General features: G+C 40.5%; 5 protein-coding genes across 6 annotated transcripts in view; 3 read left to right on the top strand and 2 right to left on the bottom strand.

The window, feature by feature from the left end:
- Window positions 1-52: 52 nt before the first annotated feature.
- On the top strand, window positions 53-4,739 carry LOC107043895 (DNA repair protein complementing XP-C cells homolog). The gene is made up of 4 exons (XM_015265571.1): window positions 53-1,871; window positions 2,361-2,925; window positions 3,350-3,518; window positions 3,874-4,739. The coding sequence occupies exons 1-4, from the start codon at window positions 172-174 to the stop codon at window positions 4,263-4,265; spliced, it is 2,826 nt and encodes a 941-aa protein (XP_015121057.1). The 5' UTR covers window positions 53-171; the 3' UTR covers window positions 4,266-4,739.
- Window positions 4,383-8,769, bottom strand: LOC107043898 (lysoplasmalogenase-like protein TMEM86A). 2 transcript variants are annotated; one of them, XM_015265575.2, is made up of 6 exons: window positions 8,681-8,769; window positions 7,273-7,436; window positions 6,528-6,721; window positions 6,340-6,455; window positions 6,144-6,254; window positions 4,383-6,068 (listed from the first exon to the last, which is right to left on the bottom strand). In XM_015265575.2, exons 1-6 carry the CDS (start codon window positions 8,708-8,710, stop codon window positions 5,970-5,972), a joined length of 714 nt encoding a protein of 237 aa, XP_015121061.1. In that variant the 5' UTR covers window positions 8,711-8,769; the 3' UTR covers window positions 4,383-5,969. The 2 variants fall into 2 exon arrangements, with proteins under 2 accessions (XP_015121061.1, XP_015121062.1); XM_015265576.2 differs by lacking the exon at window positions 8,681-8,769 and adding an exon at window positions 8,038-8,568.
- LOC107043896 (peroxisomal membrane protein PEX16) lies at window positions 7,827-11,055 on the top strand. Its single transcript, XM_015265572.2, has 4 exons — window positions 7,827-8,791; window positions 9,136-9,382; window positions 9,457-9,745; window positions 10,187-11,055. The coding sequence occupies exons 1-4, from the start codon at window positions 8,662-8,664 to the stop codon at window positions 10,544-10,546; spliced, it is 1,026 nt and encodes a 341-aa protein (XP_015121058.1). The 5' UTR covers window positions 7,827-8,661; the 3' UTR covers window positions 10,547-11,055.
- LOC107043897 (toll-interacting protein) lies at window positions 10,904-13,772 on the bottom strand. The gene is made up of 6 exons (XM_015265574.1): window positions 13,526-13,772; window positions 12,887-13,063; window positions 12,300-12,433; window positions 12,022-12,226; window positions 11,703-11,888; window positions 10,904-11,453 (listed from the first exon to the last, which is right to left on the bottom strand). Exons 1-6 carry the CDS (start codon window positions 13,571-13,573, stop codon window positions 11,343-11,345), a joined length of 861 nt encoding a protein of 286 aa, XP_015121060.1. The 5' UTR covers window positions 13,574-13,772; the 3' UTR covers window positions 10,904-11,342.
- Window positions 13,773-13,962: 190 nt separating this feature from the next.
- The window catches only part of LOC107043960 (low-density lipoprotein receptor-related protein 6), an 18,288-nt gene continuing 7,934 nt past the window's right edge, over window positions 13,963-24,316 (top strand). The window contains exons 1-3 of the mRNA XM_015265684.1: window positions 13,963-14,184; window positions 19,119-21,908; window positions 22,367-23,983. Coding sequence (XP_015121170.1) covers window positions 14,109-14,184; window positions 19,119-21,908; window positions 22,367-23,983 — 4,483 coding nt within the window. The 5' untranslated portion in view covers window positions 13,963-14,108. The remainder of the gene's footprint in view (window positions 14,185-19,118; window positions 21,909-22,366; window positions 23,984-24,316) is intronic.

Here is a 24,316-nt window from a genome sequence, read left to right as displayed (position 1 = left end):
CCAGAAGATGTCCACGAAGCTTCTCTGACGTCACAGTTTCCGCGTTCCCGGGCCATGCTCCACGCATGTACCCCCCAAACATTTCGTAACCGATTCGTAAACAACGGAGAAAAATAAATCCTCCTCTGGGGCGTAAAAAATCACTTGTCAGTGATTCCAAGCTCTCAAAAAATGGGTGACGACGAGAGTTCGGACAGCAGTGACGATTACCTCCTCTCCCCGGACAAAATCGACCTGGACAGTGAGTTTTTCTCGCAGGCAACCTCAAAAATTGCATCAAACAAAGCCCCCGCAGGCTACATATCCTCCAATGACTCGTCAGACGATGACTTCATTGAGGAAGAGAGGAAGGACTCCTCGGTTCTGCTGGCGGAGGTCCTGAGGCACCTAGAGGAAACCAAGAGCAGTCCTGGGGTGTCTGCCCTGCCCCCAAAGGCGGCCCCATCCCCAGAGAAGAAAACGAAGCTGGAGCTGGCAGACGAGATAAACCACTTGCTGGCAGGAGAGAGTGGCCTGGGGAGTTTCGACACTCAAACCGACGAGGATGATGACGATAAGCCCCCAGAGGGAGTCTCCAAGTACACGATCCCCAAAGAGGGGATTGCCATCACCCTCCCAGGGACTGAACTGCTCTTTAACAGGAGGAAGAAACGAGGGGTCGATTTGGAGGCCCAACTCATCAAGAAGATGAACCAGAGACTGAGGTCTAGTCAGCTGTACATTCACAAGGTTGGATTGCTCTGCTGGCTGGCTCACGGATTCCACCTCAATGTCCAGGTCAACGACTCGGAAATCCTGTCGACGGCGATGAGTCTCGTGCCCCAGACGTACTGCCCAGATGGCAGAGTCGACCTGAAGTACCTGGAGGGCTTCACCAAGTGGTTCAAGAAGATCATCAGGGTGGAGCTCACCAAGGGGGATGTGGGGGTCACCAGGGAGACGCTTCTCGAGAGAATCAGGAAAAGGACGGCTCACAATCACAGGGAGCTGGTGCTGATTTATTTGGCGACACTCAGGGCTATTGGGCTTAACTGCCGATTGGTTGTGGCTCTGTGCCCTCCAGCCATGAAACCACGCAGGGATCAGCTCTTCCAGGTGCCTAATCGAGTTAATGACCTAATCGAGGAGAAGGAGGAGGCGAAGACTAAAGTCAACAAGGAGAGCAGGAAGAAGGCTGTGCAGGTGTTGAAGAAAGGCCAGTGGAACTCGAGGAAGAAGAGGAGTGGCTCGCCCTCCAAGATCGTCCCTGAGAACAGCAGCGCGGGGCAGGCTGCTGCCAAGGATGTCGTCAAGAAGAAGGCGGTTCAAGTGTTCTTGTCCAAGTTTTCGAGAAGTCCTGTTAGAAAGTCTATTGGGGGCACTGATCAGAAGTCGACCGAGACTGAAGAGGAGATATTGGAACCATCTCCTATTGTTAGCCGACTGAGATCCAAGACTGGCGGGACAGCAAAAACTAGGGCAGCTTCAGCCGAAGAATCGACAAAATCATCTTCTTCCAAGGACTCTGTGAAATTGTCTTCATCAAAAGAGTCAACGACATCACCTGGATCGAAGGAGTCAAAATCTTCATCGACAACATCTAAAGTTAAGTTGGATCTCAGAAAAGTTCCTGAGAGAAGCAGTAAAAAGAAAGCTGAGGCTGTGGCGTCGACGAGTGATTCTGACTCTGACTTCAGTCCCCCCAAGAAGCAAAAAGTCACTGCTAAGAGTTCGAAGACTTCGAGATCTAGGGACAATGTTGAAAGGAAACCCAGGTCAGAGAGTAAGGCAAATTCTAAAGCTTCTACCTCCAGGAAATCGAGTATTGATCGTCGAGTTTTGTCTTCCGACGAGGAGGATCAAGTCGAGAAGATTGATGCGAGGGATTCTAGGTAGGATTGTACGTCATTTAATCCTAGAAAATTAATACTCGCGGAAATTCTCCTGAAGATTAAACCCATGGACTAATACAAACGAATGACATTCACAGAGTTTTTATTCGCTCTAATTTCAGTAGAATCATTTTGCATAATTATTCTGTCTGTGACAATTTTTTATTGTTAAAAATGAAATATTTGGAACAGAACATTCTGAAAATTGGGGTTCAAGTTCCTATAACACATCCATTTTTTTGTTAAACATGTTAAACGTGTATAAGTATAATTAAATTTTAAATGATTCAATTTATGAATGAATCGGCCAAAAATTAATAGAAGAGTCAATAGAAATCCAATAGAATTGTGTTGCGAATTCGCTAGGTTTTTCTATTAATTTTTTTTGTGCGTGATTCATTGATACCTACGAGCTCTCGAATTTCATAACGACACAGAGCAAACTAAAATAACGCATAGAATAATGGGGATTGCGTGACACCCCTCCAGATACTTATGGGTCGAGGTCTACGTGGAATCCGAGGAGAGTTGGATAAGCGTTTCTGTTCCTGACGAGAAGATCCACTGTGTCTCCGAGATCTTCAAGAAGATTCCTCGTCCAGTTCTCTACATCATTGGGTGGAACTCGTCAGGGACCTTGAAGGACATCACGAGGAGGTACTGCCCCCACTGGTTGACGGACACGAGGAAGCACAGGGTGGATGAGAAGTGGTGGAAGGAAAGCCTGGCTCCCTGGGCTGAGAAGGACACTGCCATGTCCAGGGCTGAAGACGAGATGCTCCTGCAGAAAGAGCTCGAACAGCCACTGCCCAAAACTCTTGCTGAGTGCAAGGGACATCCCCTCTACGTGGTTCAAAGGCACTTGCTGAAATTTGAGGCACTTTATCCTCCGGATTGCGTTCCTCTGGGGCATCTGAAGACTGGGGATGCCATATACTCTCGCCATTGTGTGCACACCCTTCGGTCGAGGGAAACTTGGCACAAGGAGGCGAGAGTTGTTAAACCTGCGTCTGAGGCTTACAAAGTTGTTAAATCCATGCCTAAGTGGGATAAGGTATTATTTATTCATTTATTTATTTATTTATTGTCCAGCGAATTAGCAAGGTTTTTTTATCAAGTTTTTAAAGTGTTTCAATTCTTATGCCCCGGAGAAGAGGCCAGCAAACAATTAAACAAGTTTAGGGAACATATTCTAGTATTTTAATTTTTTGTTCCTCTGACAGTACTGAGCAACTTGGCAGAAACCCTAGATAAACATCAATTCAGTTGCTAAAATCTGCTAGAAATTTTATAAACTTGTCATTCAATCATATTTTTTGAATTATAATTTTGACTGTTGAAAAGTCCAAACATGTCAATTTCTTCAAAAATAAACTAATATATCTCCGAAGAATCCCTCGCTATTCTATCCTGAAATTGTGAATCGTCGATAATTAAAATGATTTAACAAAATATAATAAATTGACTTGTCAATCCAGTTCACAGGACAAAAGCTGCCCCCCGAACCTCTCGAGCTATTTGGACAATGGCAAACGACACCTTATATACCTCCTGAAGTCAAAGATGGAATTATACCACGCAATGAATACGGGAATGTTGATCTGTTCAAACAGTGTATGCTGCCTAAGGGTGCTGTTCATATCGATCGTGAGTTACCGTCTATTTCAAATTGATTTTCTCGTAAATAGACACAGCAGTGGAAAGCATTCCACTTATAACATTGAGTATGAATTTTTAATGCATGTCATTTTAGCATGGCAGATTTCAGTTATCAACCAGACTTGATGAGTCAATATTTTCTATTTTAAACCAGGGATAGCCATATTCGTAAATCATAATTACCGTTAAATTTTAAAGCCGTCAACACCGTTTACACTTGAATTGAAAATGCCATCAATTCTTTGGAAATGGGGTTGATTTGTCAGCAGACAATTTTGAATAGCCTATTTTGCCCCACCCCTCCCATAACAATTATTAATTATTCTCATTTCGTTTATTTTAGTGCCAGGATTAAACAGAATAGCAAGAAAGCTGAAGATTGATTGTGCACCAGCTTGTGTGGGCTTCAACTTTGGTTGCAGAGGAGCCCTCCCAGCATTCGAGGGTTTTATCGTGCCAGAGGAGCACGAAGATATACTCCGAGAAGCCTGGGAGGAAGAGCAAGTTGCAGCAGCCAAAAGGGCAAGGGAGAAGCGAGACAAACGAATCTGGGGAAATTGGAGGAAGTTAATTCGAGGACTGATGATCAGGGAGCGATTAGCGGCCAAGTACGAGTTTAAAGCTGATGATGATGATGATGGGGATGATGAAGAAGGGGGTGAACCTTCAGAGCCGTCTGCCAAGCGCAAGCAGAGAGGCGAGAAGAAATCACTGAAAAAAGTTAAGAAAACGTAAGATTATTACTGAGCAATTGCGTAATAATTTCTACCAGTATTGTTACTATTGAGGAAAATTGAGCTAGCGAAGAGAAAGATTGCTTTCAACACTTGTTATGAATCGAAACACCGTTGATTGTTTGTAGTCTCTGTCTATATATTTATTTAAACTTCAACATTCAATGTTACCGGTCCCTCTAGGTCTACATAACGACAAAATATTTCTCTATTTTTCTTCCTGCTACGTGCACACTTTTTGTCTATTGAAGAATTTAAAATTGAGCTTTATAATTGGATAGTTTTTCAGTCAACAGAGAATGATAATATATTTTTCCTCATTTACTCAATGAGTTGTCATTATTCATCGAGAACTAGAAATAACGTACAGTTGAATAAATTTATACTTTTCTCTACGATTTGAACATTTAATTCAACATTATGCCACTTTCAGAATCAGAAAGTATTATATTAAAAATAATCTATTTACATTCTCTGCATCTTATTGAAGTTATTACTCTCCAGTGTATCCATCAGTCTATTGCAAAAAATTATTATTCACTCGTATCTCCACTCGACTCGCATCGCCTCGACTCGCCTCGCCTCGCCTCCTAATCTCCATAAAAAAAGAAATGAATCAAACCTCTTGGATAAATCACAGACCCTAAAATTGCACCTAATAACTTCCTTCCTGAATTTCATGGAAATTAAGAGTGAAGTCCTTAAATAATAGACCAAAAAGTCCTGCGTAAAATAACACTCAAACCGACTCTACATCGTTCACTGCGTCACGCCATCCCTCCGTCTCTCATTACTAATAATAGATTCTCATCTGGATTTAAAGGTACCGAAGGTTGCATGTTTGCAGAACATTTTTTCTCTAACCATACGATAAATTCTTAATTTACATTACATGAGATTAAACATCACAAACGTGGAATTAACATAATCAGTGTCGAGAGAGATTCAATGTCTAATTTTCATGGAGACTGGTTTTACAGAAAGTAAAAAAGATATCTGAATAAAAAATCGGAAAAATACTGAATTATTACGTAAACATAGTCTCGGGTTCATTTTGCACTGGTTTTCCATTTGCATTCGTGTTTCATCTCGTGATCCACTCGTAATAGTCTAGATAATTCTTTCATTTCTTCAACTACCCAGTTATTCAATCAATCACTGTGTCATTACCGTGTCCGATCTAGACGATAAGCAGATGTGACATTCGTCCTCTGAACCTAATGTTTCTATGATGAGTTAGAAACTGTTAGAAAATCACTTCTGGAATTTTAAGTGAAACATTTTCAACAACTCAATATTATCGACTTTCACAAACGATTTTATCTCAAACTGCATGAAAATTCACAAAACTCAGAGTTCAAATGCAGCTATGATTTAAATTAAAAAAAAAAAAAAATCCCAACAGTGCATGATGAAAGAGGAAAGAATGGAAAAAACCCTTGTACTATTTAAAACCAAATTAGAACATTACCCAATACAATAGTTTTTTACGTCAACAACAATGAAAAGGCCTTCCAACGTCAGAGATCATTGCCAGTTTGATTGCCCCCTAATTCGATCCTAATTATACCCTCCAGTGCAGTCTCTGCCTAGAGATAGTGGCAGTGTCAACAAATAATGTTTTTTTCCTCAGGAATTTTCTAATACAGAAGAGAAAAAGACAAGAGATGTCTCTCTTAACGTTCAGGTAATTAGAATTAAATAATTATCGCTGTTTAACAGTGGGTTTGGCATTTTCCCTCGAGTCGACAGCACTGAGGGCTATTCCAAGCTGCGCCGCGTAGTAAGTCAGCATTATTGACACCTTTACAAATGATGATAACGCATGAAACAAGGGATTGAATTAATTTCAGTATGAGTAATGCGGCTGTAGTCTTACCGTTGCGTACGGCATTGGGTGGTACCAGTGGTGAAGACCTAGGAGTGTGTCCGATATTACGAAGAATATACCGCCGATGCAACTGCAGAGCTTCGTCCATGTCCATGGTTCCTTGAACAGAGGGTGACATGACTTGCACATTCGAATCAAATAATTTCTTTTTTGATTAAACCTTAGAGTAAAAATGTTTCCATACTTTGAAGAACAGCACTCTGGACACAGCTCGCCATGACATAGTTACGAGTAGAAACGTGTATATCGGTACCCCTATTGTCAGAACACCACTCAACCCAGGCATCAGCGTATAGAGAACTGAAATGTCAAACAAGAAGCATTGTTCCCCCTGCAATAACGATCCCCAAATTGATAGGCCCATTCAATTACCAAGTAATGACAGGGAGAAAATGAAAACCCCCAGCGATGGATTCAGCGGTTTAAAACCGAACGCCGTGATGTACATGATCTGTGCAATAGCGAACATTCCCATTCCCAGTAAAAAGAAATGCGGCCAGACTATAAAGGCATCACCCAAGCAACTGAACACCAGACCAGTTAATATCCTTCTCGAGTATGTGTACCTGTAAAAAAAATTAATCGAGTACAAAACGGGTGGGAAAAGGGGTGAGGTAAAATGGACACTTTTCACTTTTTCTGCAATGTTTATTGCTCCAAAACAAAATTCATCAATTGAGGCAAATTCGTTGAAATACTCGATGTTTCCCATTGAGCATGTCTACATAAATTCTAATCTCCACATTCTCATTACACAATATACATATTCAATTCTACTAAATTGTGGGTAGGAGGTACCATTCGAATTACACATTGTGAAATCTGAAAAACACAAAATCCCTGAATTGAATTCAGATTCATGGATTTTGGTTTTCGGAATTTCACATTCTCAAATAATATGAATTGGACATAGGCAAATGTAAACAATTTAGTAGAATTTAATTTTCATATCGTATAATTAGAATGCTAGGATTACGATATCTGTAGAAGAGATCTTCTTAATTCAAAAAATCGAAAAATTTCTCATTTCATCGGAAATGCAATGAATCATCAACTTAAGAAAAGAAAGTCAAAAGTGTAATTCAATATGTTTGATGGGTCCTATTATTCAACTCACTCTTCGGATAAATTCATCCCGTGTAGGAGTACAAATATGATAAGACTGATTATTGGCAAACATTTGAAACACGCCGTGAGTAACGACGGTTGTTCTGCCAAAAGCACGAAATACACGCAGACACTTTTGAAGAATGGCACGAGCTTCGGACCAATGCTTTTCAGCTGAAAAAATACATTCATTCATTTATTAGACTGTTGAAAAAAAAAATATATATATATATATTATTAATCCAATAAAAAACATTTATTTAAAATAAAATTGCCTGGATACTAGTAGCAGAAATCATGAAATGTCAAATTGCGCTGAAAATTCAATGAAATTCCGAATTATTTGAATGATAAAAATGAGAATTTCTCAACTGAATAGAAATGGCATAAAAACAATCAAATTCTCAAATAAATTCAGCTGAATTTTCCTCATTTCTATCAATTGTCATGCACCCATCAAATAGTAATTTCCAGATCCCATACATTTTTTAAAACAAAAACAAGTTCCCTAAAGTTCCAGTAAATATACCGATGCCTTGACAGTATCACCTAAACAATTTACTTGTAAACAAAAGACTGAGTGATTCAATCTAATCGCAGTTTAGTATAAGTAAACATGGCAAAAAAATTCTACCAGCCAAGTGGAGCTCTTTATCATTCCTCCCTTTATCACTTTAATTTATGTTTCACGTGTGGAAGTAGACAACAAAAACTCAACAAGAATGAACAGCAGAACATTAAAAAGACTCATCTATCGATTGAACGGAGGACTTACCACTTGGGTTGGAGACGACATTTTAAATATTTTATTGGCGCCCGGAAATCCTCGAGGGCAATTGGTTGGATGGATAAAAATTTGTGGATTAGTATTATGGGGATTAGTCGTTCCGACGCACTCCGACGTCAATAACACGAGTGCAACTGCACTTAAGACCGTAATACGTCTGCTATCGCAGTCATGTCTCTACTGCTGTTTCTATCGTTCCCGCAAGTGCATATAAAACACATTGTGGTGAGTCAAGTGGCGGTGCGGGGAGGAGGGGGAATTGCTCGATGTAGTGGACAGTCACGAAAAAAAGAGTTGTCCGCGGGAGGGGGATGCAAGTGTCAAGTAGATTTGTGAGCTGGCCTGTTCTCCCGGTTCAACGCTAAAAATTCAGTTGAGAGTAATTCAATAACGAGATTGTGGGGGTTTAAAGTGCTGAGAGGTGCTATTTAAATGGTCAATAATATTTGTATAGGTTTTTTTGCGTGTGGTGTCGGTTGGAGATCCACCTTTACGTGGGGATAACCTTCAAAAAGAGGGTTTCCGGGGCATAGGAAAAACGCGAAAGTTGGATGAAAATTTGATGGATGTAAATGTTTCAGTGAGAAATTGGAGTAAGTGAACGTTGGGATAATGGTGATACAATCGTTACCTGCTTGTGTGGGGCCTTATCTGGAGGCATACAAGACTTGGGTGACGAGCAAACCCCAGGTTATTTCGGACATCGAGAGCACTGTGAGATGTTTATCGTATTTTACTGCAGGTTCGTGAGGGATTTTGGCTTTTGTTTGCATTGGGGGATTATTGGGGATTTCTTGAGGAAATTGTCGACGAGAGCATGCTGGAGAAGGTGGGGCAATATGGACACTGTACTTTTTTTCTAGTGTCAATTTTCCAAGTTTTTATGTTTGATTTTCTAGAATGTTTTCATTTCAGATTTGGAAATTCTATAGGAAATATTTGAAGAGAACAAATTATTATATATAAAAATCGAAATCTATTGACTTTTTTTTCAATAGAATTTCCTAACGATTAATTCGCTAGGTTTTTCTCTTAAATTTTTGTTGGTGTGTACTTTAACCACTCGTGATGGAATATATTGTCCAGGGCGCTTCGGCAGCTCCTCATTAACCTCCGAACTCATCTACTCCATGCCAAATCTCTTGATCCTCCTCAACGATCACTTGTTGTACACCGCCAAGTACGCACACCTCAATTTACCGCAGTTCCAGTCACAAATCAAAATATGGCTGACAATAATTGAATATACAGAGGCACTAATCGAAGTTGGAGCTACAAAGTTGTGGGATAAGAGAGGAAAATGGCTTGTGATATTTTTAGTACAGCTGTTCAAGTGAGTGCTTCAGAAATTTCTGAGAAATCCATTTTTAATTTTACAGAAGAGTCACTCTTAATTGACTATTGCAGGTCTGTAATGCGACTGATTCTAGTCCATCATGACAAAGAGCGCATCACTCAAACTCCCCCCATTCCCCCACTGAATCGCGAAAAATTGGCTCGGCCAGGGATTGCAAATTTGGGATCTGGCTTCCAGAATTCCGCAGGATTTCGTTTAGGACGATCGGGAACTATTGTGAGGAGTGTTAATGCATCTGGACCCATTCAGTCCAGAATATGGTCACCCCTCAAGCCAGAAAATGAAGACATCATCACGATTGAGTCTCCATTCACTAAACGAAATCTGTTGATTGCTGAGGTAAATTATTTTTGGGTTTTTATTGCAATCGTTATTTCATTCTTTGTTGAATATTCTATAATATAAACGAGATAGTGTTGAAAAAAATTGTAAATTCATGAACAATTGACTAGTAATTTTTAGGAGAGTGTCGTTTAACTCGATTTACGAGGAAAAAAATGATGACATTTCAGATTTCACTGAACATTCAATGATACGAATTCAATTACGAAATTATCAACTACAGAAAGATGAGAATTGCGAAAAAAATTTAAAATAATTGAAAATTCAAGAAGATATTTCTCTCTCAAATTCGAAAATATTTCTTCAAAATTACTCTTCAGCTCAAGTTGACTCACATTGAATCACATTTCACAAATTTAAAACATTCAAAATTCTGATATCTGAAATTCGAAAGTACAAATTATGTAGTGTAATGTAATGTGACATGATATCATCCAGACTCTGTACATCATGAAACCAATGATCCACCTGATAGCCTTCATAATGAAAGGAAACAAGAATTGGATTCCCTGGATGACAGCTCTCGTTCTCGACCTACTCAGTCTCCACATAATAAGCAAGGAAACAAAACACACAGTCTACACGAAAGAGGAGAAGGAAGAGATTACGAGACGCAGGATAAATCTGTTCCTGTACATTTTGCGCTCACCTTTCTACGATAGTTGCAGCAAAGCCAGGATTCTCTCCCTCCTCGATGGACTATCGAATAACGTCCCCTTGGCGCGATTTGTAGCTGAGCCCATCGTCAAGTACCTGCCACACTGGCAGAAAACTTATTTCTACATGTGGTCTCGTTGATTTTTGAGGAACGTACTAATTTTTTGACCTCGTGGGAGCACAATGGGTCCATTTGACTCGTTATTTTTGTCATTTTTATGACAGCTGAGAGTTCTCGTGAAATTTTGTTGTTGGGAGAGTGGTTTTTCTACTGATTTTTCTAGATAATTGAAAACTTTGGTCTCTCACCTAGAAAACCTTGGTGCATTCACTAGAAAATTCTTTTTTTTTTTTGCAGAAATTGAAATATTGAAATTGATGAGAATTATTTTCTCATATAAACGATTCATCTTCAAAAAAAAAATTCAAATTGTGTGTCAACATACTCCAATGTGCCCAATAGAGGCTTGATCAGTCAAGAAAATGAATAATTAAGAGTTGAATGAAACATTTTTATAGGATTAGATTACATTCCAGGTGAAATGGTATATTTCTTTCGTTCAGAATAGGAAAAATTGTAAATGTACATGCACTTTGTAAATTTGTTTGTTCAAATTGTTTTTGTAATAAAAGATTTATAATGATAGTCACGTGCATTATGGGTTATTAATGTGTAAAATTATCAACGAGTCTTTTGCTGTTTACGTTTAAATCCATTAAAAATCAATTCTATGCGTACTTGTGCAACTTTGAAATGCTAAAAAAACCCATTTTCTCGCTTCACAGTTATCCACAAAACGTCAACAAACGGCATCTTAATAATTTACAAATATATTACATTAATATAGGATACATATTTGCTCTGTTTTTTTTGCAGAAAATACAAATAGTTCTGGAGATTAGAATTATTTCGTTTTATGCTGTATAGGAATGATAATTATTCGCACATTTGGAGTAGAGAGTTTATGGTGGTGTCTTTCTTACCGTTGTTGGCGTCGTAGACGGATTTTATTACCTCTTTGTCGACATTTGGGAACATTTCAGCGATCTGTGAATGCATATTTCTGCCATTTTATATCTATTATTTATTTCCCTAATTTGCATGAAATTTTTTGACAAGTATTTTTTTTATTTATTTCGTTTTATTATTCACGAAATGCATTTATGCACTGAGAAAGATGTAATATAATAATTTTGTTGATAGAAAAATTTCATGCAACATCATAACTAATGTTACACACTGTAAAAAAAAATCTATTTTATTTTTACATGTAGGACAGTGAAAATTTCAATTTACCTGCTGCAATTCAGTTTCTGCTTCTGGTCTGGCACTTGCAATAACGGTGGGCTGTTGCACTGCAGCCACTGGTGGTGCAGTGTAAACATTGACAGGAGAATATCCTGGCATTCCAAACATCAAGTTCGATGTGGCATTTGGTACCATCACCATTGGAGGTCCAGTCATGTAGGGCTGGCATTTAGTCTGCAGGAATTATTTTCATAGTTCAGCGACAAAGTGATAAAATTACTCTCAAAGAAAACAGATGATTTCACGTCAAATGAAAAATATTTAAAAAACGACTTGTTGCGCTCTAAATTTGTGATGTGAGCTTTACCGTGTAGCTGAAGACCAAATCAATCATCCCCTCCTGATTATCTCCCTGTTTCCCACTGAGCATGTACCAATCTTCATGGGTCTCGCCCCTCTGGATGACATGAGGTGGAATTTCTACGTGTCCCCAGGCAATAAGCTCATCCATTGTGAAAGAACACTCGTCATAAATTTCCACGTATATTCTGTCCACACCAGCTGGTAGCCAACTAGTAACAAGAAAACGCTATTGCTACTGCTGCAAAACAAACTACAAAATTTTGATCTCATTGCGAGCATTACCATTGAATGACTTTATTCCAGTGTGGGTTTTTTCCTCCATTGGTTGCAGTCTGAGTCTCGTAAATCGCGTGACCAACTCGCAACCTCACGTATGGATCCATCCTCGTCATACCGTAATTTTTAACTAATTTCGCCTGCAACGAGAATGTCAACATTTCAACAGCAATTATTGAGGTACTGAAAGCAAATTTGTTATCATTTCCCATATGTATACATTTTTCCGAGGATAATGTGACGAAAAGAAACCTGGAGATGATGGATGGATGGAAATAAATAAATAAATAAACATTAAAGCCGCAGATATTTTTAGGAAAGATGTTCTCGTTTCTACAATTTTTTCACATTACTTTCTTTTGCCATGTAATGTCCTTTGCGATTCCTCTGGGATGTTTTAAATTGGATAACAGAAAATGAAGTCTTTAGAATTATAGAATTTATAATTTAATTGGATTAATTAAGATAATTACTATTTAACAATAGATAATAGATAATCATCCATAAACGTACAAAGTTCCAGGTCGGAAAAAAATTAAAAATTTCAATTTTTGTCCCGAATTAAATTGAAAACATCAAATTTCTGATTTTACCTGTACAATGGTAATACTGAGCCTCCCCAAACCGGGAGCAGCAGCAGCAGCAGCTGGCATTCCTTGAAGCTGCTGCAAAGCAAGAGCCGCCTGTTGGTCAGCGGCTTCCTGCTGCTGTTGGGGTGTCAACTGTTCCTCCAGCCTCAAGAAACTAGGAGGAAGAGGCCCTAAAAATGCCTAAAAATCGCCAACACAAATTACAAACCCCCCTTCTTCCTATTCTCTCCAATCATCTCAATGCAAAGAAAAAAATTGATATTTTTGCTGATAAATTAGCAATACGTTCCTTGAAAATTCTTGTGTAAATCAAATGCTACCTGTTTTATACCTAAATTTGAGAAAAATTTGAAAATTGTAAAAATTAATATATGAATAAAATTTTAGTTGATGTCCATGGATAGGGCTTAATAATACCTACATTCGACGAAAAAAGTGAAGAAGTTTAATTTCCATCGATTGATTATTGAATAATTTTTTAAAAATCACATACATACGGACAGGGTTTTAAAATGGCTTTATCGGAATTGTGGATCATAGTGGATTGAAAGCCAAAAGATAAACGAAACCACAAACTCTTGGAATTCCACTCCTATCCCCGACAAAATCACGACGTTCCCTAAACCAATTAAAAATACATACCCTCTTTTTCCACTCATCATGCTGCTCCGAACTGCCGGCAGCCTCCATATCTCACCTCTGATCCCACTACAGCAGTTGCAACGAGACGAATGACCCCTCAATCACTCCAACAAAAGATAGAAATTTCCCCCAACACCAATTCAATAATTTTCGATAAAAAATACACACTGAGCTCTCGTCTACGCAGAATGCATAAGGAAAATAACAGGTCTCGGGCAGTCTCGGGTGACTAATGACGCGTTTACAATAGTCCGTGCGGTCCTCCCACCCCTCCCGCCTCCAGCGACGACGTGATCAGCTGCTCGCAGCCAACTGAATAGAACGGAAAACAGGTACATTTTGAGAGAGTATAGCCGTTAGGTTGGCAACAACTGGTTCTGTTTTATATCCGAACAGCGTGGGTTCGTCTCTATTTCGTTTTCAGTCTGTGGTGAGCACTGGTCACTTCACGTGGAATAAAACGAATCCTCTAGGGGGACAGATTAAAAAACTCATTGATGAAGTGAAGTGAAATAATGATAGTGTTGATAAAATGTGAATGTGAGTGAGTGAAGTAACTATTAATGTACTCGACGCCAGTTTTATGATGGCACTGAGGAGATTTAGGGGCGCCCTCGCTGCCTGCATCTTGTGCACTCTTGCCGCATCTTTCGCCCATGGTGAGGATTTATTTTTTTATTTTTTATTGTTTCTTTGGTTTCCGAGGGTTCGAGAATTTTTTGGGGGTGCAGACGATGGAGTTGCGGGTGGGGCGGAAGGCAGAGTATTGTAAATAACAGTTTTTATTTATTTGTTTTGATGCCACTGCTCTCTCCTCTCCCCCTCTTGTTCTTGTTTACGTTACGTTATAGTCTTGTGTTTCATTCATTGTTCCCCACTTTGGGGATCAGGTTGATTTCGCAGAATCTCTCGGTATTAATTTTTTTTTTATTTTTTAAATTTGGATTGATTTGGTTTTGGTTTGATTTGGGCATTGAAAATGAGAGTGGGGATTTCTATTTTGGAAGTGTTTAATTATTGACCATTGCAGATTGTCAGTTTTATAATATTATATGTTGTGATTTTCCTGAGTATTGGGATTGAGACAGAATTGAGTGGATCTGTTGAACGAGAAATTGATCGAAACAAATCGAACAAATTTGTCAATTAAATGGTGAAAAAAAAAACACGAATAACCGGCATCACTCAAATTACATTTTGCAAGAAATATAATTTTTTTTATTCATAAAGTCAATTTTTACAGTGGAAATTTTTTTTTCTGATTTTTGTCAATTTTTTCCAACGGTTGAATTCAAATTCAGACCTGCAAAAATTAAATAATAAAATGATTATATTATCAATAGAGGCTTAAATAAAAACTCTGTTGTTTGACTACAAAAGTACAACAGCATTTCACTGGAGAAAAAAATTGCCAAAATACTCGGATATCCTTAAGACTAGTATTTTTTAATTGATTTGGTTTTAATTGGGGGATTGAAAATAAGAGTGGGGATAGCAGTTTTATTTATTCATTTATTTGCCGCTATAAACCCCGATCTCCCCAATATTGAAATTAAGATAGAATTGGGTGGATCACTTGGACCAGAAATTGATTCAAACTCTGGGGAGTGTTCGTTTTATTCCGGTCTCCCGCATTTATATAAATAGTAAGGAAAGGATTGTACCTACCATTAACGGAAAAATTATTCGATTTCATTAAAAAAATCAATGAATCATTACGATTTGAGAAAAGTCACGAGTGTTTATTTTACTCCGCTCGCCCCTATATCGTTTTAAAAACTAGGGCTGGAATTTTTGACTTGCAATGAAGGTCCAATATTTAAAAAAAAAAAAAAAAAATAATGATTCTTTCTGCTACAATCAGCATTCACGTGTCGAATAATTACATTCTACTAGAATTTTATTGATACTCGATCGTAAATTCATTAAAAATCTATTAGAAATTATATTAGCTTATTTTTTGCTCTGATTCCTATTGAAAATTATGTAACTTTGCCGTGCAATTTTTCAATCAACAAAAATTTGATAAAAATAGTCAATATATGTTGGTTCTTCCATATAAGTTGTATTACAATGATTTCTATTCGAATTCTTGTGTTTAAACATGCAAAAATTCTGGAAATTGTATTCTATAAAAAAAAATCCTAGTCTCTTGTCAAAACTGCATAATTTGTTAAAAGAAATGGACGTAAAAAATGAATAATATTTCAATAGAACTCTCACAGAATTCCAAGGGGATTTTATGCAAAAATGGTTAAATTTTCCACTAAATTTCTTCATACATGCCCTGAACGCCTCACTCCTCCAGCACTCGGCATAGAAAATCCAACGAGGACAGAACAAGAGCAGATTGAGTACCGAAAATCGAATGTGAAAAAGAGAGCCCGAGAAGTTAGGAGGGGGGCAAGATGAAATATAAGGAGCGATGAGGGAACACAATGCGAGTGGGTACGAGGTGTACTGTACTGGATTAGTTCCATCGCTGTTACACTTGGATTGTTGAAAGAGGATGGGAAGAGGCAGAGGCGGGCGAGAGAGCCAGAAGGGAACCGAACCTTCACCTCAGGAATGTAGACCCTCCCTCTGTCTCTATCCTTCTTATTTATCAGTGTATTTTCCACCTCGTTTCATCTCACTGCAGTCAACCATTCAACTTCCATCTCCCTTTTGCACTGTCAGTTCACTTAACAAGCCACAATGTAAATAATATCCTGAGGTGCATGCGTTTTCACGTGAATCAAAGGGGCTAAAGTCATTTCTTCAGTGTTTTGCGTCTTCTTTCATCTTCCATTTTTTCCCCCAACCCTCATCTACTCTCTTTTTGCACCGTTGACACTAGTCACAGACACCTTCCAGCGGATTTCTTTAATCTTCTGGCTATCTTAATATCCTGCAAATAATTTATTCGTACCATGCACGTTTTTTCTATTTGTCTCTTTTTGTCTTTCGTTTTTATCCATTGTTTCTCGCAGCCTGTGTTTCTCCTCTGCGGTCTTTGTACGTCTTATTTTCCGAGGATTATGTGATGGAAAGAAACCTGGAGATGGTGGAATTAAAGTCAAAGCCGCAGGGTTTTTTTATTCTCTCGGCTCTATCAGTTTTTCACATTACTTCTTTTTATCCGTAATAATTTTTTCAACTGAGATATTACTTATATCCTACTCACAACATTTATGAAATTTAAAATTTAAAAAGTCTTCATTTTCAGAAACCCATCTCCAATTTTTGGAAATCTATTTTTCCATGAAATGCTGGATTTTCAATGACGAAATTCCTTGAAATTTCTGTGAAATCAAAAAGGGATATATGGAATAAGAGGTATATGTGGAATATATGTGTCATATATACATCATAGATTTATTTATATATGTTCCACATATATATAATTTTCCGTGTGGGCACCTCGATAAAAAGCCTAGAGACGAAATAAATGTCACCACCGTCGGCATCTTTTTCCCTCCTCCATTTTACGAGTTTCTCGTTCCGATCATTTTTCACATTACTTTTTTTTTATTTCCATCTGCCCGGTTTTCTCCCCATTTTTTTTGCATTCCATATCCCTTTGCAGGCAGATCAATGGGCAAATATGAGGAATGCCAGGGAAATCAATATCCCCTCAGATAATGACGAAAAAGCACGAGCAAGATTCATCGCATATCCAAGAATAACATACCCAAGGCAAGACTCCACGGAACTTACAAGTTCCGTGGAGAATTCAATTGAATTGCACATGAAGAGCTCGAGGGAATACAAAATAGATATACCTGCGTGATGAAAAGCGATCAACGGTGGTTTCAACCAACCCCCTCTCACCCACTTGCATATTCTCGCGATTCTAGCAGGTTCACTCGGTGAGTCGAGTGGTGGTTATTAGGGTTGCTTTATAGAGTTCAGGTTTCTCGGTAGCTCCTATAATCCATGCACATGCCTTCCCTTCGGGGCCTTCGGGGGCCACTTCTGCCACCCCCTGCCCCCTATCAGTCACAACCTGCTTTGCATTACCCACCACTCCGGTGTTATTATTCACGACAGCCATTAATTTAAAATTTAATCACGTCTAGACGTGAATTCAATTCAACATTTTCATTCGTAATATTCTCACCTCATCCTTCATCTTTACCTGGAATATTTTTTTTTGTTTTTAAATTTTCGATGAACAAGTGAAAAACAAAGGAAAGAATATGTACATTTAATACTCACATGTGTGCATAAGGTCGACGGAAGACTAACGGCTGCTAACAAGGTACAGTAGGGTGAGGGTGAGGGTGAGGGAGAGGGAGAGAGGGGCCAAGAACGAGAATGAGATGGAAAGCCAAGTTGGGGCGTGCTAACTGCCGTCGCCTTTTTTTCTCTTTCTCCCCCTTCCCCAGGCTTCTCTCCTCCACCTCTTCTTTACTCGATGGCTCTCAACCATACGAATACACTCTAACCAGGATACAAAACCGACAAGGACTTCAGGTTCACGGGACTAAAAACGAGATCTCTCTCTTCCCTTGCTCCACATTGGCGTAGGCATGCAGAAGAATATAAAAAATATTTAGCTGGCTTTTTCCCCCTCGACTCTGATTTTTTTTTACTTTTCCTAGTCGGGAAAATATTTTCTATGGTCATTATTTTTAATTAACAAAAAAAATGTGTATGTTTTCTGGTAGAGTTGAAAGCCTATATCCACTTGTGCAATTTGAATTTCCGGATGGTGGTGTTTTTTTCGTTTTTTTTAAAGGAATTTCTCATTTGGTTTTTTGCACTCTTGTCTCGCTGTTCGTTTAATCTCACGCCTCGTCACCTGTTCTGGGCACTTCCTCTCTGCGTTGATAATCCGTGGGACTTCTCGCCTTGACAATTGTTCGTGTGATTGAGAGAGGGGATGAGAAAGAAATGGACAGGAGGAGGGGGATAATTGAAAATGAAAATGCATAAAGTGGGGGAATTGAATGATTTAGGAGGGACGTCTTTGAAGTGAATTTTTTCTTTATCTTTAGAGGCTCTCTGGTGATACGACGAGAGGATAATGCGTTTGAGTGTATAATGAGGCAAAGGAGCTTGTTGGCTCAGTTGCCAGGAGCTCCAAAGAATTTTTGTAATGGGCGCTCAAAGGCGAGGGATGAAGTGTAACTTGGGCACATACAAAGTACCATTCATTAATCTGTCGAGCGGGCTCACCTCTCCTCTTAGATGTCGAGTGAAATGACATCAGTATGAAGTGGTAAACCGTAGTACGTCAAATTGGACATTTATCCGAGCAGAGAATAATTTGAGGAAAATAATGATTAGCAATGTTGTTTGCCATTTGCTCCTAGGAATACGTCGAATTATAGTAATGTACACTAGCTTCTTGTTGTTCTCATTCTTGTTATTGTTACTGCCGATGTTACCCTTCCTCGAGAACAACAAAAAATCATCAGCAACAGGATCAAAGTCAATAGCAATCGCATGTTTGATTCCACTAGCGCTCTTATCTGCTCCTGTATCTGTCCATGACACGTCCCCAGCTATTCATTCAATGCTGATGCTCCAGTTGTTTTCCCGATGAATACACACATCTTCACCATGTACCCCAAATCTAACATCTCTTCTCCCTTTATACTTGCAGGCTCGCCAACCCTCTTGTTCACCACCACCAAGGACATACGTGTGGCGAATACATCGCGCGGTAACAAGGTGATAACAGTAGTGAAGGATCTGAATCAAGGTGCAGCCCTCGATTTCTTCTGGGAGAGAAGGCTCGTGTGTTGGTCAGACAGTGGCCTCGAGATGATCCAATGTGTAAAGACCAACGGCACCCATTCGGGTGAGCGAATAACAGTCGCCAACTCGAGTCTAATATCCCCAGACGGTTTAGCCTGCGACTGGTACACAGGTAAGCTCTACTGGACGGACGGTGAAAAGAATCGAATCGAGGTGACGAGCATCGACGATGACAAGCAAAGAAAAGTGCTATTCTGGACAGACATCTCCGAACCTAGAGCAATAGCGCTAGTCCCCATGAGAAGCATCATGTTCTGGACAGACTGGGGGGACGTTCCGAAGATCGAGAGGTCCTCGATGGACGGCGATCCCAGCAGCCGCAAGGTCATTGTCTCCGACGACATTATCTGGCCGAACGGCTTGACAATAGATTACGACAACGAGCTTGTCTACTGGGCTGATGGCAAGCTCAAGTTCATAGCTGTGATGGATTACAATGGAAAGAACAGGAAGAAAATTGTGAAAGAGGGCTTGGCCTATCCCTTTGCAATCTCCTTTTTCGACCAGAAGCTTTACTGGACCGACTGGAAGACCTTCTGCATCCACTCGCACGAGATCAGGTCAAGTGGCTCGACAACCCAATCACCACCACGTGAACTGATGAACGGTGAGTACATACCAGGGGACATCGAGGTGTGGGACCCCAGGAGACAACCTTACTATGATAATCCGTGTCGACATAACAATGGCAACTGCTCGGATCTGTGCCTGCTCAGTACTGATGCACCTGGCTACAGTTGCGCTTGTCCCACTGGGGTCAAACTCATTGATAATTACACGTGTGCAAAGAGACCCGAGGAGCTACTGCTCATCGTCCAACGTAATGAAATCTGCAGGCTATCTCTTGATTCCCCGGATTACACGAATTTTGTTCTACCATTGAGTGGAATTAAGCATGCCATTGCTATTGACTTTGATCCGGTTGATGAGATGCTGTATTGGACTGATGAGAAGGCGCGTGCTATAAGACGAGCATTTTTGGATGGGTCGGGGCAGGAGGACATTGTTACCACTGAAGTCACTAATCCTGATGGCATTGCTATTGATTGGATAGCTAGGAACATGTACTGGACGGATACAGGAACAGATAGGATAGAAGTGGCGAGGTTGAATGGTACAAGTAGGAAAGTATTGATCAATGAAGATCTGTTGGAGCCGAGGGCTATCGCACTGGCACCTCAGCTTGGCTGGATGTTCTGGACAGATTGGAACGAGAAGCGGCCGAAGATCGAGCGGAGTAATCTTGACGGGAGTGAACGAACTCTTCTCATCAGTAAAGACATTGTTTGGCCGAATGGTATAGCCCTCGACCTAGAACGGAAGAAGATCTACTGGTGTGACGCCAAAATGGATAAGATCGAAGTGTGCAATATGGATGGGTCAGACAGGCGAGAAGTCATCACAGATAATCTTCCGCATCTGTTTGGCTTGAGTCTTCTGGGGGATTATCTGTATTGGACTGATTGGCAGAGACGAAGTATCGATCGGGCGCATAAGCTGACTGGATCTGATCGCCAAGTTATTGTTGAGCAGGTACCAAATGTAATGGGGGTGAAAGCTGTTCATCTGGGGCAGATCGACGGGACAAATCCCTGTGCCAGGGACAACGGGGGCTGCAGTCACTTGTGCTTGAACAGACCTGGAGACAACTATGTTTGTGCTTGTCAAATTGGATACGAATTGACCAAAGACAAGAGGACTTGTGTCGTTCCTGATGCTTTTTTATTATTCTCGAGAAAGGACAATATCGGCAGGATCAGTATCGAGAATGCCAACAATGATAATATCATACCAGTGACAGGGGTCAAGGAGGCTAGTGCATTGGACTTTGATATTGCGCACAATAGAATCTATTGGACTGACGTTAAGGTGAAGGCTATCACCAGGGCTTTTATCAATGGCTCGGAGGTGGAGAGGATTGTAGATCTGGGACTGGAGACACCTGAGGGACTGGCTGTCGATTGGATCTCCCATAATCTTTACTGGAGTGACACGGGTACTAGGAGGATAGAGGTGATAAGGCTGGAGGGCTCAAGCAGGAGAGTCTTGATCTGGCAAGATCTCGTTGAGCCGAGATGTCTGACCCTAGATCCTGGGAGGGGGCACATGTACTGGAGTGAGTGGGGAAAGTCGGGGAGTATTGAGAGGGCAGGTTTAGATGGAAGTGCCAGACAAATAATGATCTCGAATATTGGGAGGACCCACGGTTTGACAATCGATCATTCTGCCAATAAATTGTACTGGGCGGATCTTTTCACTCCGGCTATCGACAGTTTTGATCTGAAAACCTCCAAGAGACGAGCAGTGATCAAGCAGGACATTGTCTATCCGTTTGGGATCACTCAGTATCTGGATTACATTTACTGGACCGATTGGAATACTGGGGATATTGAGAGGGCCAACAAAACGACTGGGGCAAATCGAACGAAGATTCATAACAAATTGGAGTCGGTCACTGATATCCTAGTTTTTCATGCCTCGAGACAAGCTGGATGGAATCCCTGCGCCCTTAATAATGGCGAGTGCAGTGATATTTGCATTGCACTGCCCGACCCCAGCGGCAATCCATCCCAATCACACAAGTGCACCTGCCCAACTCACTACAACCTCGCTGCGGATAATAAAACATGTATTGGTAAGTGTTTTTTCATGTACATGTTTTCTTTTAATGGTCATTTACTGGAGAGTATTCTGCTTTTTCAACTACCATTGTTGAGTTTTGAAAGTAATTTTAGCTGGAGGAATAAAAGGGTTTTTTTTCTTTTTAAATCTAGAGTAAGGGAAGGAAGGATCAGAAACTGTTGAGACTGTTTAGTTATATTGCTTTGTTATATTTTGTACACAAATTTTTATAGCTATTCCTGTGATTGTGGGTGTGTTTTTGCAGAATATTTGGAAATTGAAGAAATATAGTGCAATTTCATTGATAATATTTGTTTACATTCAATTTCTATTTTCTTTCTATCAGAAAAACTTTAGAAAATTTGGAAATGCAAAAATTTCTACAGAGAATATTTCAATAGAATACTATTTATACTGATTTTTTTTTCTATAGAGTATTTCCTAGCAAATAAAAAGAAAATTCAATTTTAGCTCCACGAAACTTCATGATATACAGCCTCCGCAATGTAATGGGAAGATTTCTCCCCGACGTTGACGATTGCCCGGACGTAGTCCTCCGTGTTCAAGGCATACGTAACGTGAGATCGATAGAATTTGATCCAATAACTCAACACATCTACTGGATAGACGGTCGTACCATGTCAGTCCGTAAAGCCTTAGAAAATCGAACCCACGCATCAGTGGTAATTCCGGGTGGAACGGGATCGCATCCCTTTGATCTCGCTCTCGATCCCCTCGGTCGTCTTCTCTTTTGGTCATGCTCAGAATGTGACGCCATAAATGTCACGAGATTGGACAACGGTTCGTCCCTCGGGGTGGTCGTTCAAGGGGATGGCGAAAAGCCCAGAAATATCGCTGTTCACCCTGAGAGGCGTCTTCTATTCTGGACGGATATAGGTGGAAAAATGAAAGTAATGCAGAGTGCTATGGATGGAAAGAACAGAATAACAATCGCTTCGGACTTGAATCAGCCGACAGCTCTGGTGGTTGACACTGTGACAGATCACATATTCTGGGCGCACGGTAGACAGATCGAATTCAGCGAAATCGATGGAAAGAACCGCAGGGCACTGGTCTCGGTCGAGGAGCAGGGCTCAATCGCCTACTTGGCGACCCTCAACGACTACCTCTACTGGTTCAATCGTGAGAACCAGGTGGTGGAGCGAGTGAACAAAACATCGGGTGCCAATAGACGAATGATGATGAATAAGGCTCTGTCGGATCTGGTGACAGTGAGGACTCCTGACGATCATGTCATGGAGTCGCACGTCTGCAGTCCCTTCAGAGACTACGGTGGCTGCTCCCACTTCTGCATTGGGACTGGGGCGAATGCCAGGTGCTCTTGTCCTCTATTTCTCGTCCTCGCGGAGGACGGGAGGACCTGCAGGGCAGCGCCAGCCTGTGGAGCTGATCACTTCACATGCGCCGACTCGGCATCAGCTCTCGCCAAGGACTGCATACCAGCAACTTGGAAGTGCGATGGCCAGACTGACTGTCCTGATGGCAGTGATGAGTTGGGCTGTCCTGCCTGTGGACACGACCAATTCAGGTGTCAGAGTGGCCAGTGCATCGACGTCTCCTGGGTGTGCGATGGCACTCCACAGTGTCAGGATGGCTTCGACGAGGCTCATTGCTGTCAGCCAGGTCAGTTCAAGTGTGCTGTCACACTGGCTTGCATTGCTGGCAGTGCTCTGTGCGATGGCTGGGAAAATTGCGCTGATGGGAGTGATGAATCGGCGCATGTCTGCACGTCTACTAATAATCGGAGACAGGAGATTGGGCCCACTGTGGAGACTGGTAAATCCGCTTACCTTATTGTTGTTTTGGTACTTGTTGGAGTACTGTCGACTGCTGTACTTGGGTATTACTACTGTCGCAAGAAAATTGCGGGCAATGATGAATTGCCGGATATTTGTCTACATGACTCGGCTGGGGATCCACTGTCACCCAAGCCGGGGAGGTCGGGGAAACCGGTTTTAATGCACAAGAATAGTGTTAAAGATCTTAAGGCTGGGCTCAAGACCATGAGGATGTCCACTCTTACTGCTAGCAGCATTGGGTCCAGCTATGATCGCAGTCACATTACAGGTAAATTTTATTTCATTTTCCTTTTGTATGGATAGCACGAGAATAAATATAATATATGAGATTTATGAATTTATTAGTTGGTGAGTTCATTGGCGATTATGCATTGCGAAATAGAGAGGGTGTCAAATGTCGAAAATATTAATATTCCCAAAAAAATTTCTTGGCAAGTTCTTTTTTGGCCATGACTATTCGCACCATTGCGTGAATCACTCCCGTACACTCCATACACTCAACGCATGCGTCAAGTTTGTGTGTTTCACGCAGCCGAATTTTCATACTGCTGTGTATTTCACGCAGTTGAAGTTTCATACTACTGTGTGTTTCACGCAGTTG

Source organism: Diachasma alloeum, unplaced genomic scaffold, assembly GCF_001412515.2.
Source record: "Diachasma alloeum isolate Michigan unplaced genomic scaffold, Dall2.0 Dall_scaffold_00648, whole genome shotgun sequence".
In the NCBI taxonomy this organism is placed as follows: Eukaryota; Metazoa; Arthropoda; class Insecta; order Hymenoptera; family Braconidae; genus Diachasma; species Diachasma alloeum.
This window is presented reverse-complemented; position numbering and strand designations above follow the sequence as displayed.

Bases quoted from the DNA above. Each gene is read 5' to 3' on its own strand.
- LOC107043895 (XM_015265571.1), top strand. From the start codon at position 172: ATGGGTGACGACGAGAGTTCGGACAGCAGTGACGATTACCTCCTCTCC. The intron at 1,872-2,360 runs GTAGGATTGTAC...ACACCCCTCCAG, and splicing joins ATTGATGCGAGGGATTCTAG to ATACTTATGGGTCGAGGTCT. The intron at 2,926-3,349 runs GTATTATTTATT...TTGTCAATCCAG, and splicing joins CCATGCCTAAGTGGGATAAG to TTCACAGGACAAAAGCTGCC.
- LOC107043896 (XM_015265572.2), top strand. From the start codon at position 8,662: ATGGTGATACAATCGTTACCTGCTTGTGTGGGGCCTTATCTGGAGGCA. The intron at 9,383-9,456 runs GTGAGTGCTTCA...TGACTATTGCAG, and splicing joins TTTTTAGTACAGCTGTTCAA to GTCTGTAATGCGACTGATTC. The intron at 9,746-10,186 runs GTAAATTATTTT...GATATCATCCAG, and splicing joins GAAATCTGTTGATTGCTGAG to ACTCTGTACATCATGAAACC.
- LOC107043897 (XM_015265574.1), bottom strand. From the start codon at position 13,573: ATGGAGGCTGCCGGCAGTTCGGAGCAGCATGATGAGTGGAAAAAGAGG. The intron at 12,434-12,886 runs GTAAAATCAGAA...TTCTCGTTGCAG, and splicing joins TCAGTATTACCATTGTACAG to GCGAAATTAGTTAAAAATTA. The intron at 11,454-11,702 runs GTAAATTGAAAT...ATGCATTCACAG, and splicing joins CAGAAACTGAATTGCAGCAG to ATCGCTGAAATGTTCCCAAA.
- LOC107043898 (XM_015265575.2), bottom strand. From the start codon at position 8,710: ATGCCTCCAGATAAGGCCCCACACAAGCAG. The intron at 6,722-7,272 runs GTGAGTTGAATA...TTTTTTTTACAG, and splicing joins GGGATGAATTTATCCGAAGA to GTACACATACTCGAGAAGGA. The intron at 6,255-6,339 runs GTATGGAAACAT...CCTCTGTTCAAG, and splicing joins CCAGAGTGCTGTTCTTCAAA to GAACCATGGACATGGACGAA.